General features: G+C 39.1%; 1 protein-coding gene across 4 annotated transcripts in view; it reads right to left on the bottom strand.

Moving 5' to 3' along the window:
• myh10 (myosin, heavy chain 10, non-muscle) overlaps positions 1–13177 on the bottom strand; it is a 50745-nt gene that overhangs the window by 3739 nt on the left and 33829 nt on the right. For 2 of the 4 annotated variants that reach the window (XM_029503125.1, XM_029503119.1), the window contains 20 exons: positions 12291–12405; positions 11981–12043; positions 10161–10354; positions 9863–9984; positions 9679–9748; positions 8413–8573; positions 7944–8052; positions 7551–7682; positions 7254–7460; positions 6656–6793; positions 6202–6325; positions 5518–5689; positions 3252–3464; positions 2914–3058; positions 2475–2681; positions 2190–2294; positions 1623–1775; positions 766–1014; positions 468–680; positions 158–370 (listed from right to left, as the gene is read on the bottom strand). In XM_029503125.1, coding sequence (XP_029358985.1) covers positions 158–370; positions 468–680; positions 766–1014; positions 1623–1775; positions 2190–2294; positions 2475–2681; positions 2914–3058; positions 3252–3464; positions 5518–5689; positions 6202–6325; positions 6656–6793; positions 7254–7460; positions 7551–7682; positions 7944–8052; positions 8413–8573; positions 9679–9748; positions 9863–9984; positions 10161–10354; positions 11981–12043; positions 12291–12405 — 3105 coding nt within the window. The remainder of the gene's footprint in view (positions 1–157; positions 371–467; positions 681–765; positions 1015–1622; positions 1776–2189; positions 2295–2474; positions 2682–2913; positions 3059–3251; positions 3465–5517; positions 5690–6201; positions 6326–6655; positions 6794–7253; positions 7461–7550; positions 7683–7943; positions 8053–8412; positions 8574–9678; positions 9749–9862; positions 9985–10160; positions 10355–11980; positions 12044–12290; positions 12406–13177) is intronic. The other 2 variants (XM_029503104.1, XM_029503113.1) reach the window with 1 other exon arrangement.

Genomic DNA, 13177 nt, shown 5'->3' with positions numbered 1-13177 from the left:
CAAGCAAGAAAGGAAAACCTTGTCATTCAAAGATCACCAAATGCTAAACTAAGAATATTAAAAGTAGTGCAGCAGAATTGTTCTTTTTCAAGGTCATAGAAATAATACAACTTCAGGAGCCTTTTTATTACAGTCATAAGTCATGTGCCCTGTGTACCTGTTTGACCAGCGCCCTCTTCTTCTCCTCTCCCTGTTCATCTCTGGCCTGCACGTCTCTGTCAAACTGGGCTTTCATGGCTTGCATATTGACCTCCAGGCGCAGTTTGGCATCTTCTGTCGCCTGCAGTTCATCCTCCAACTCCTCTAGCTGTGTTCTCATCTCCTCCACATGTTGTTCCAGCATACGCTTGGACTTTTCTAGTTCATGGACCTGTCCACAGTAAGGGGACAAAAGACAAAACAGCATGTCAGCCCAGTAAGAGTAATTCTTGGAATATTTTATCATTTAGAGGATGATGGTGACTTACATTCTTCCCTACGTCATCCTTGGAGCTCATGAGATCTTCCATTTCAGCACGCAGCTGCTTATTGAACCTCTCCAGTTCCTCCTTTGTCTCCAAGGCCTCCTCCAAAGCTCTGGCCATTGACAGTGCCTTTGTGTCTTTCTCTCTGGCCTCAGCCTCTGCACGGTCACGCTCCTCTGCATAACGAGCTGAGATGGTCTTCTCCTCAGCTAACATCTAGTGCAGAAAGAGAAACAAGAGGAACAATTTCCTTAAACACACTGACAAATATTTCTGAAGCATTTTGGGTGAGCCAGTGTACCTGGTCAAACTTTTTTTGCTTCTTCTCAAGGTTGGAGACAATCTGTCTCTGATGGTCCAGGTCCACTGTCAGGTCATCCAGTTCCTGCTGCAATCGGTTCTTCGTCTTCTCCATTTTGTCCATGGCCAAAGTCTTCTCCTCCAGACGCTGGTTGGTCAGTTCCATGTCCTTCTGGAGTTTCTTCTTCACCTCCTCCAGGCCCTCCATTGCTCCCACATCATCTTCCAGCTTTTTCTTTGTCTCATAAAGCTAGAGGAAGATCCATTTTAAAATCAATTACTCAATAAAGATAATACAACATTTAGAAGTTGTAATCTGTCGTTCCTTCGGGCATTAAGTATCAGAATTGTAGTTAGTCATCTAGTTTGCAGTCAGCGATGAAATATGCAACAATTGGTTGCTTGTGACATCTTCTATTTACATATTCTTAATTCAGGTTTTTTCCAGTCCTTCAAATACAAATATAACGAATTAACCTGTACAATATGTATGGTTGTACGATCTGCTTAATCTCCCATGCTTTTACTTTTAATGAACACTTAAATGGCTCACAACATGCACTCAGAACACTCAACTCATGTGACTCTTGTTGAAATATCCTTGTTATTCTGAGCCACATTCTCACTTAATGGGTTTATAATTTGCTCTAAGATTTTATTTCTCTACAGCTGTCTCGATGGTGAACTGCACATGGCTAGGCGTTCACAGCTTATGCTCAGACAAGCATCAGTAGTAGAGGGTATGTGTGTTTGTCTTACATGTGCATATTAGGATTTATACATGCCATTATATAAGTATGTATGTGACAATGCAACTGCCTGCATATAAAACAAACTGACATTTGTGAATAACTGTACCTGAGCTTGCACTGACTGCAACTGTTTTTCCAGGTTGCGTCGTGCCTCCTCCTCCTCCTCCTGCTGCTCCATCAAGGTGTTTTTCTCTACCTCCAGCTGGCGGATTTGGCCGCTTAGGTTCAGCTTCTGACGCGTCTCCTCCTGGCGCAACTCCTACACACCATGATGATCAGACAAAAGAAAAGCAGGGGGACCTGCATATTTCACCTAATTTTGTCAAGTTAGACAGCTAAGCTTGTCTAACAGATAGGGAAAGCTGCTTTGTAGGCTAATTTAGACTTGAGAAAATGGGAACCAGCTGACTTTGATGCTGCATTAATCGTATTTCTGTGTGATATATTTATCTTCACATAATTCTAATGGCCTTGATTTCACACATCTATTAGAAAGTACTGTCCTGATGTTTGGACATCAGACCCAATTATGATGACATTAACTTGTTTGTTTGTTTAACTTTTACAGTACACCTCCAAGATCTGTACACGAGTAAATATAGTGATTTGAGGTAACATTTTCATTAGCTTTAAACCAGTTTTGACAAGTAGGTTGAGTTGCTGTCTTTCACACCTCTGAGTCTTGCAGTTTGCCGTTCAAGTTGTCAACCTCCTTGGCCAGTTTGACGCCCCTCTTCTCCGCCTCCTCCAACAGAGTGGAAACATTGTCCAGTTCGGTCTAACACAGGATAAATAGTGTTACAGTGAAGGTGACCAAATATTGACACTAATCCAAAAACCACAGGCAACCTTGGAAGTCCAATTCTTAAAAGAAAACATATCAGGTTATATTCACCCACATATTCATATTATTGCAAAACTGCTTTGGAGCTTTACTTTCCTGACTGCGGACACTTACCTGGAGTTTGTGTGAACGTTCTGCCAGCTCCACCTTGGCCCTCTCTACTTCGGTGGCCCTGGCCATAAACTCCTGAAGCTGGGCCTCCAGTTTCTTCCTTTTGTGTTCTGACTCCACCTTTGCTTGCTGCAGACTCTTCACCTCACAGGCCAACTCTCTGTTGTCACTCTCTAAACTCTGCTTGTTCTTCTCAAGGTTGGCCTTGAACTGCAAAGAAGAAAAAAAATATGCTTTTATGTTTTCATGACTTTAGCACTCCAGTGGAGTGCTTAGAGTTTAAACTGGAACAAATACTATTATATATATATAATTTGTGGCTAGTGGGAACATGTTTGTTAAATTTCTCAGAAATTTTTGTCTGTTTATACAGCTGCTCAGACAGATGTATGTGAGCAAATACAACAACTTCAGGAACAAGTGTAAGACATGACCTACTTACCCTTTTGGCTTGTTCTAGCTGCTCAGAGAGTTCCTCTAGTGCTGTGGCGTGTCTCTGTCTAACTTCCTGGATCTGAACCTCATGGTTTTTGGTCTCCTCATCTATGGCTTTCTTCAGTTCTGCCACTTCTTGCTCTCGCTTGGTCCTGGGATTCAAACACAAGGGAGAAAATTAGGAGGACAGATCACAGTACTGTACAAAACAATTGAAAACACATGTTTTATTGCTATTAGCAGGTATTGGTATGTCACAGACAGAGATGAATAGGCTACAGAGGTCCATCTAACTTACTTCTTTCTCTCATTTTCATCAGTGATAATCCAGCTTTTAACAGTCACCTGAGTTCCTGCTGTGCAGCAGTGGTATCCAATGTGTCCTCCAGCTCCGTCTTCAAAGCCTCAAGCTCCTCACTAAGGTCCCTCTTGAGTTTTTCAGCTTTACTTCGACACATCTTCTCTGACTCCAGATCCTCATTAAGCTCAACTAGCTGTGCCTGCAGTTCCCGAATCTGCTTCAAGGCATTATTTTTCTGGATGGCCTCTTCGTCACTCCTGGTTGGAGACACAAAACACATCTCTGAAAACCAGGACCAGCATAAAAGCATTACTTACATTACATTTAAAGTAAGGCAGACTGACAGTTGAGGATTTTTTATTTATTGTCTAGAGTAATGCTCATTAAAAGGGCTAATTCAGGAGTATCTTTTCATTTAGCAGAATTGAGATGGGTGAACTATCCACTACAGCAAGATTGTATGTGTATGTATGTTCGTGTGTGTGTCCTGTCAGGAGAACAATCCAACAGTGAGCCAAAGTAAAAATTCATGCTGCCTGTATTTTTCACTTTTAGAGATAGTCGCTGATAAAACACACTCAATATCATAATGATTCAGTTAAATAATTAACACAATGTTCCACTTTAATGAAAGGCACAAATGACTGCAAAATCCCTGAATTAAAGTAATTCCACACTTTTCAAACAAAGATAATATAACTGTGCTCAAAATAGCTGCTGAATTCAAAATTAGGCATATCAAGTGGAATGAAAACTTAATTATCTAGGGCTGTGAGTATTCCGATGATTTCTATGTATGAAATTTGTCAGACAGACTTTCATAATTAATTCCTGAAGTTTGGACTATTTGTTAAACAAAAAGAGCAAACTACAGAGAAGCCAAATAAAAATTCTGAGCTGACCTTCAGTTCAGCAACATGTAAGTGTTATGATGGCTAAATAAAGTGTGTCAAACCTGGATGAATAGAGGAGTGAGCTAAATGAAGAAAGCATTTTGATCTTGGGCTCACAATAGGAAGACTGAGGCCTTAGCATTCACAACGCAAAAATTTCCTCATGAGAAAAAACATGCTTGTGAACAGCTTCTCCTCCACCATGAACTGATATCCTGATATAGTCCAAGTCTCCACTGCTTCATGAGGAAAAACGAATGCACAGTTCAGTACCGAGAGCATCATTCAACATCAATTTTCCTGTAATCAGACACGGCTGCCTCTAAGATGAAAGTCTCAGCCAGAAAACGCAGCAGCTGTGAGCAGTGACCATAAAGACAGACTGATGTGGGTGAATAATAGAAGAAAAAGCGGGTGAGCGTGTACTCAAAAAATGACCTGCTACTGTTGAGGAGGATGTTAGCCACTTCAAGTTCAGTGTTGACTTTAAGTGCTGTCTTTATTTGAATGTCTATTTCAGGTCCTCCTATTGACATAGCTGTACCATAGTGGAGTTCAGTTGTCATGGCAATGGGATGTAGTGTACTAGTTGGAGGAAGTGTGTGAATCTGTGAGTTACATACTGAAAATGAGCAACAACACAAACACAAACACTTGATCACAACAGTTTAGGTTTGTAACAATGGTAATTCAGCAAATATTGACTTAAAAAATAAACTATAAAGCCTTAGTGTTAGAGCCTTCCTTTATCATTAACAGGAAGGCTCAAATGTTATATTTTTGTACAGCTGATTTTGAAATAGCCCCCTAAATGCCAGATGTTATTTTTCTATGGACAACATAAGCATGAGATCAGATCCTTAAATAATTAACTTTGGCATCCAGTCAATACAAATCAGTGAACAACCAATTCAAATGTTATTAAAATGTTTGTCATTGTTGGCAAAAAGAAGAATTTTATTCTTCTTTCATTCTATTAGAATTGAGCAGCTTCCTCTAAGGCTGTTTTTTCAGTTATATTGCACCGGAGTCATGTGATCAACAGACCAAAAATAAATAAATAAATAAATAAATAAATAAAAGAATCTCAGCAAGTGAAGGGATCTAGTCTTGATTTAATTCCCATTCATTTTATAGATCCCCAATTGTTTTGTACTAACACATTTATAGATTACTATAATGTGAATTGTTCTTTTTTCATGTAATCTGTCAATAGCTGTACTTCAAGGATGAGAGAGAGGGTTAAAGGTAAAAGGAAAAAGTTCAACATAAACAGAAAAAACTGAGAGAAAGAAAGAAAATGTGTATTCAGATGGACTACCAGATCATTATCAGTGCATTTCCTTCAAAATATAAAAATGTTTGATTTATTCCTTTTATATTTTGACTTGTTTGTACTTCTCTCTTTCTGACCTACCTGGCCAGAGCAGCCTGCAGTTCCTCCTCTTTCTTGGTCAGTTGAATCTTAAGCTCCTCTATCTGGACCTGCAGCTCAACAATCTGGTCCTGCAGGTCAGTTGTTTCAGCATCCAGTTTGCGTTTAGCCTTCTCCAGCTCCTGGCGTGTTTTTTCCTCTTTCTTTAAACGCTCTGAAATGAGGCAAATCAATCTAATGTATTATACCATATTTAGGTAAGAGTTATTACCAATGGCAGCTCAAACAAGGATAATGATGACAATGACAAATTTGCATCTGACATTGTTAATTTCAGGATGTGAACAAGCATAGTCACAAGTTTAGGGGGGTCATAACAAGCTCAAAAAGGTCAGAGAAAACCACAAACGCTAGACACAGTAATCATATTAAAGGTTCTCCAATACATTAAGTCATGGTACTGCTGGAAAAAGGAAATGTACCTAATTAAGTGTCATCGACAGTCATACTGCATATCCTATATCTGACCTTTGTTGAAAATTGCTTAAGCTTTAATTCTTCTTCTTGTTCTGAGGACAGTTTGTTTAACTGTCTACAGTAAACCATAGGTCTAGACTTTCAACTGTTTCGACTGCCTGTAGACCTATTGTGTGTTCTCTTCCCTATGTTACTCATTTATGGGCACAAAATGGAGACAGTAACAACTGCTGGCTGAAAGTCCCTTACCCTCCATGTCAGCCATCATCATTTCCTGCTTGTTCTTGACCTTTCCAAGGTTCTTTGCCTTTTCCTCCTCCTCAGCCAGCTGCGAGGTCATCTCGCTGATCCTGTCCTCCAGCAGCTTCTTCTCCTGTTGGGTAAAATTCAAGTGTAGGTTAGACAAAACGTGGTGCAAAAGGTGCAAAGATATAAAAAGTAGGAAACAAACACTGTGCTGCCTCAATGGTCAATGTGTGTTCTGTTTTGATAACTGTAACTGGAAAGGAAGACAGGCAAAGGGGACCAATAATCTTGGATCGATAAATAAAATTGTTACATTTACTTGGTTTAATGTTTTTAATACTAAAATATCGGTTCCATCATTTGCCTCATCTATGTCTTGACTTTTAATTGTCCTAACATGAAGAAGTCTGTTTCCTGTTTGACTTTAGCAGTATATTTTGACATATAATCTTCTCACCTTAAGGAACTTGGAGTTTTGGTCCTCCAGCAGCAGAATGTCCTCCTCCATTTTCTTGATCTTTGCCTCAGCTGTCACTTTGTCAAGCTGAAGCTTTTGTCTTGCAGCTTCTTCCTCATCCAGCTGCTCCTCCAAGTCCTGTTGAGAAATGCATGCACAAATGAATAATCATTATCCAATGCGGTTTACAAAGTGATTAAAGTTTGATGTATACAACTTAATGAAGCATGTCAAAGTTTGACTGCATTTTCTTTTTTTATATATTTTATATAAATAATTGTTTATACAAGCCAAGTAGTCTTCAAACTACAAAGCTGTCTTTCAAAGAACGACTGGACACATTAGTGTCAGAAACATTCTCATTCAACAAACAACTTATTATATTTAGAGAATAACATTAGGAAAGAAATCATTTTGAATTGGGAGTGAAAGAATTGTTGGGCAACAAGAGATTTTTGTACCATGAAAGATATGACACTGGGCAGAATGATGTCATACTCTGAACACTCTTGAAACCTCATTCATACCTAACACTACCATCCAATTGAAGCTTTATTTTGATATCATAGGAGACAGGTTTTTATATTTAAATACAAACCTGGATGTGTGACTGCATCTTCTTTTTCTCATTCTGCAGGCTTTGGTTCCTCTCCTCCTCTTCCTCTACTCTAGACTCGAGGTCATGGAGGATCTCCTCCAACTCTTGCTTCCTAGAAAGCAGACGGACTCTCATCTCCTCAGCCTCAGCAAAGAGCTCCGTCTCTGCATGGAGTTGTTCTGCTAGAATATTTTTCTCCTCTATGAGCTGCAGAGCAAGAACAGATTTAAATGCATCCAGGCTTCCCTTCATTCCTCATATAAAGTGAAATATTTTTTTCCACAAGGACATGTTTACCTGTTGGTGTTTCCTTTCCATTTCCACCAGCTCATTCTCCACTTTAAGCTGTCTCTCCTTCACCTTTATCAGCTCTTCATCTTTAGCTTGCAGCTCCTCCTCCTGCCTGGTGACCTGCAGCAGGGGCTTCACCTGAAAAAGAGAGATGGATAGAGTTAGCTTATTCTCAAGGTTTTCATCATGGGCACATGGAGTTTGCTCAGTTTCTGTGGCAATGTAAACTCTATGTGTTGGCAAAAAACATGTGCGATAATATTAGTGCTTGTACTTGTTTATTTTAACCAACCAAAGAAGGTTTTGACAATTACTTATGAGAGAGCTTAGAGTTGTGTCATCTCTAAAACATATTTGAACTTATTTTATTTTATTTTGTGTCTTAGGTTAGCATCTCACCTTAGTAAAAAGCCTCCACCACTGCCAGTGTCGTAGTTTCAAGTAAGCAGCACAGTTTCTCTGGAGGACCTTCAGTGCACTCAGCTGCTGCTGTTTCTTAGCAAAAGCCCTGATGACAGAAGAAAGAGAATCATATCAGATCTGAAAACTGGCAAGAAAGATTCCTAGTGCAGGACAATTAAGAAGACATTCTGTTCCACACACAAGTCCCAGTCAGGTTGCGCAGAGCTGGAGATTCAGTTGATAACCTCCAGATATTTGAAGTTTGATGTAGACCTTTATAGCACTATACACAAAATAAATACCTGGATATGTCAAGTATATGGGATTTAGCATGATTGAGATGTTTCCCTTTGCAAACAACTGGATGCTTTGTATCAGATCATGACAGATCATGACTATAAAAATAGATGTATGTATATTCCCTAGAAATCCTGTTGAAAGTAAAATGCAGAGATATGACACTTACTTGCGTGCCAAATATCCACGGCACACAGACTGGAAGTAGATGATAATGTCAGTGATCTTCAGGTCTCTCTCTTCCTCCAGATGAGCCAGAACACCGGTCCTGAAGAAGATTTTACTCTGACCAATACGAAACAAGTTAGGATCCAGTTCCAGGGCTTGGATCTATAAAATAAACACAGAATTTGTGAGAAATCAACTTTGAGGTCAGGCCCCCATTGAGAATTTATTCAAACAACTTACATTTTCATTTTGTTTGTCTTCTCGTCAGAAACAAAATTAGTGTTTTCTCTTTTTTTTTTGTTTTGTTTTGTTTTGCAAGACATTACAAAGTGATAGTGAGTGACTAACCAAGTCAATGCCATTTTCAGGCAACAATATAAGCAGCAGTTGCTACAGTAAGCAGTGGTTTCAACTCAAGCATTTCAAAGAGATGTTCCTCTTCAAGAGATTCACTTTGTGCAAAACAAAGAACTGGATATCACACTGCTGCATGGCCTGAATGAAGACCCCTCAACTCACAATCTTTATGGCAGTGGACCTGTGATAATGTATGAGGCCCTACACTCAACAAATTAGTCAAAATTGACATTAACATTGTCAGATACTTTTTCTTGCTTAAACCAACTCTACAATTGGTTTAGTTGAGCTGTTTTCTTCCACCTCCTGCCAACAAAGCTGTACTTCCTGTGAAAAAGTAGCTGTACCAACTTTTGGTGGTTGGGTGTGACCTAAAAGCAGTTTCTGCTGGCTGGCTGTTCTGAATACGGTGTGAAAAAGGGGGTCTGTCCCTGATTATGTGGCTCCCTGGTGGCTGGCATTTGAGGTGTGGCCAGATAATTAGGCTACTGGCAGCAAGGCCCTGATTGCATGCCTAACCATTCAGAGGTCCAATTTAGCTACACTGCCCCCAGGTGTGAGAACATCATCTATGATCTGATGATCACTGTAGATGGCAGGCGTTTGATCAGTGGTGTCTGGATTGAAATGCATTCCCACTCTAGTGCTGTCTTGTTTCTAGACTTGCTGGATATAGGTCTCTTCTTTTTCATAATAAAAGTTCCACAGCTTTTTTTGAGGTTCTGTTCCCCTGCCTTTACACCTGAAGAGCAGAAGCGGTTGCACCCCCTGTATCCTGAGCACTTCTGTATCCTCAGAGGATTGATATTCTACACAATACATTTTAATACAGCAATTTAATTGATACACTTTAAAATCCAAAATATTGAGCAGCTTTAAAATTAAAATAGAGAAGCAATGAAAACACTACCATTCTTTCACAGGCTTGTTTGCCATCCATAAAACCCTTGGGGATTGCATTGGGTGTCAGAATCTCATATCTGTGAACAAAAGAGAGAAAAAAAGGTAAACTTGAAATAAAAGCCAATCTTTCTTCAGCAGTTACAGAATTGAGAAGCCTTTTGTTATAGTGTTTTGTTTTGTTTTTTTTTTGCCTCTGTCTGAACTCCTGGAAGACAATGCGATTGGGGAAACCCTGTCTGCAGATACGAATACCCTCCAGGACTCCATTACACCTCAGCTGGTCCAGAACCAGGTGGGGCTCCAGTTTACCAGCCTGAAGGGGGGAACAAATATACAGTTACAAACTGAAGCAAATTTGACTGTACTGCCACATTTCTAGAAAATTTTAGTTTGCAATGTACATCAGAGATGTGGAAGAACAGGGCTAAGGTTATTATTCTCTATCTATCTATATCTATATAGATATATATACATATCTGTTGTATTTACTCTTTTTTCGTGGTTGGGAATAATGCAGCGGACAAAGTTGGGGTTGGTGTTCCTCAGTGTGGCCATGAGTTTTGTGAGCGACTCCTTGTATAGTTGTCCCACCGTACGAAACATTCCCTTTTTTGTTTTATAAGTAGCTCCAAAGGCTGTTTCGTTCATTCCTGCCACTTGGTCCAGGCCAACGATACGGTCCACTGTTGGGGAGAAGGGGAGAATTGGTTAGAGGATGGAGACTTCAGAGAGAAGCAGAATCACTCTGTTGAAAGTGCCATGGCAATACAGTGACATATTGTAGCTACATGATCAAGTGCAAATGGATGAAAGACACATGACGGACTATAATCAAACAGCAGCTGTCAAACACATTCAAAGTCTATAACTACCACTAGCCTCTGCAGATGGATATGGAGCACATCTTATCAGTTGCTGCACACAGCTTTATATGTTATTGTACCTGAGAAGAAGTGTATTTCTTACAATGTGTACTCAATCATTTTGAAATTTAATAGCAAGAATTGGAAGATCTTCTCTGGTCGCAGTGAATAAGAGAAAATGCTTGATGGCAGCTGTATGAGAGATTTCATATTTTACTTTTCATGGCAAAAAAACCTGCAATACTGCTGAGAAAACAATCCTACAAACTTATCCAATGAGACTTAAGTCAAAAATACATATCAATTATTTTGTGACTTCCTGGCCTTTCACTAGGTCTTAGTCCTGAGTTTTCATTTAAGCTTAAAAACAAGTTAAGAGATCAATTTATTAGAAATTAATATTACTTACAGGAATTGACAGGGACTACTTTTAGGCATTATTATAGCAAGTATTTATGTGGGAGTGGAGTGCTCATGTTCACAGTGATGAACTGGCTGACTGATGTGCTGTTAAAAATTTCTGAACCACAACAGAGCTATATATCATAGTTTTGCAACTCTGACAACAGGATCCATTTGTGATCCTTTTTTGTGCAATTTTAATGACAATAAGAAAAATATTAAATTACCAGACTCATCCAATAAGCATTACTTATAATCGGGTAATACTACCTGCAGAATAATTCTACCACAGCTCAACAAAATGACCCAGCACATGAGTTATGGCTTAACATTGAAATAAATATACACTTTGTCACTTATTAATGTCCCAGTAGTGAATTTAAAGTTAAAAGTACTATGAGTCACCAACTGAAGTATGGCTTGCTTTCTGGACCTACCAGACTGCCATTTTGAGCCAAAGCAAATATCAAAATCAACATCTGGTTACACTTCCCTGCTACGGACAGCTTATATAAGAAGGTTGAAGGCGAGAAATTAATACCATTAAATACCCTGCAGTCAAGCTTCAAATCTTTAATCACATCACAGAGGTGGAACAAGGCCTGAAATAAGCAACGACAACCCCAAACATATGTACTGTATTCTGAAGGCTTGTGTCAAGGTTATCCATCATATGATCACAGGACCGATGCTGGCCCACATGAAAACTGACACAAATTAAGGCACACTGATTTAACTAAAGGGAGCTAATCCCCATGTTCTACTTGAACATATTAGGGACTATGCACTACAGTTTTGGGCAGACATGAGCCATGCAGCCTGGAAGCAAATGGGAGCATTGTAGCTATGGTAGACACACTATTGGCTGAAGCATGAACCATACAGCCAGATCTGGGCAAAAATATACTTTCAAGAAATAAACCTGTTCAGGGAGCAGTTTGATTGTTAAATCTTTAAGCAGCATGGTTCCAAACCCAACAATGTTCATTTTTCATCTTTTATTATTTTGGCCCAGGTCTGCTACAGCACAACCCAGTCATTCACCTGCTGGCTCATCCAGACTAGTGACATTGTCATAGAATGAAGCCTTTTGAATGGTCTGAATCTCTACAACACAAAGAAAGAGACAGGGAGGGGAGGGAATGTTACATAATCCTTACACTCCATGAATTTTTAGGCCTGAGGCAACAAGGTTGACAGCTGTTGTTAGTAGGCTTGAGTGAGAAATATGTTGATGTGTTTAACTGAATAAACATACAGGTACATAGATAATGAATCTCATAGAGTGTGACTGGTGTACATAGATGCATCTGGTGCTGTTTTAGTGTTTAGAGATAAAAAGTTAGTCGCCCACCATCCTTCCAGAGTTCAGCTACAAATTTGTCAGTTGACTGATGAAGGAGAGTTGCCACATTGTCATTCAGGGGATCCATGTTCTTCATTAACCACTCATCGGCTTTGTAGTCCACCTGTAAAATAGTAGTATAACAGTATAACAGTAATATGGATTAAAAAAATACAACTAAAACTGCCACCTGAATGATTCTGAATTTTTGAAGGCAGAAAGACATCGATGATCATTTCCAAATCTAATATATTTTAATCCAATGGCCAGTTTACTGAGGTTGAAGCACATCAATTTAAACACTTATCTCAAAACAGAAAAATATTCAAAATCTTAACTATTTATCATAGGCATAAAATCCTAGCGTTAGATGGGATGTAACTGTAAGTCATTATTATTTAATAGTTCACATTATAGATATGATTAGATTTTTTTGTGCACGCCAGTGTTGACAACATGTGAGACAGCTTTGGGATGTTGGAGACATTTTTCCACAGTGACGATTTTCGAGTTCAAAATATGTGACTGTTGTAAAACGACACAGTCCGTTTAATGATAAGCAGATGTGCTACTCAGCAAGTCTGTTTGAGCTAAATGTTCTGCTCTTCCATTGCAGAACTATAATTACAGTGTGCAAATCCACTCACATACAATGTCTTATAAATTAAGGATTCGTCCCTGATATCCCACGACAGTGGAACCATTTATCATTATTTTATCCTACCTGAAAGCCAGAAATTGTTCACTTGATTATTGCAACAAAGGACAATGGAGGAAAAGATATGTCTTGAAAATATGAATGTAGACTTAGATTAAGGAACTGGTCCAACACAGAACTTAAGTACTTAAAAAGTAGGAGAGTGTATCCATAGTTATGTGCAAGTTTTCCACGAGTT

This window comes from Echeneis naucrates, chromosome 1 (assembly GCF_900963305.1).
Source record: "Echeneis naucrates chromosome 1, fEcheNa1.1, whole genome shotgun sequence".
Lineage (NCBI taxonomy): Eukaryota > Metazoa > Chordata > Actinopteri > Carangiformes > Echeneidae > Echeneis > Echeneis naucrates.
Note: the sequence above shows the minus strand (reverse complement) of the source record. Positions and strands in the feature narration are given on the sequence as shown.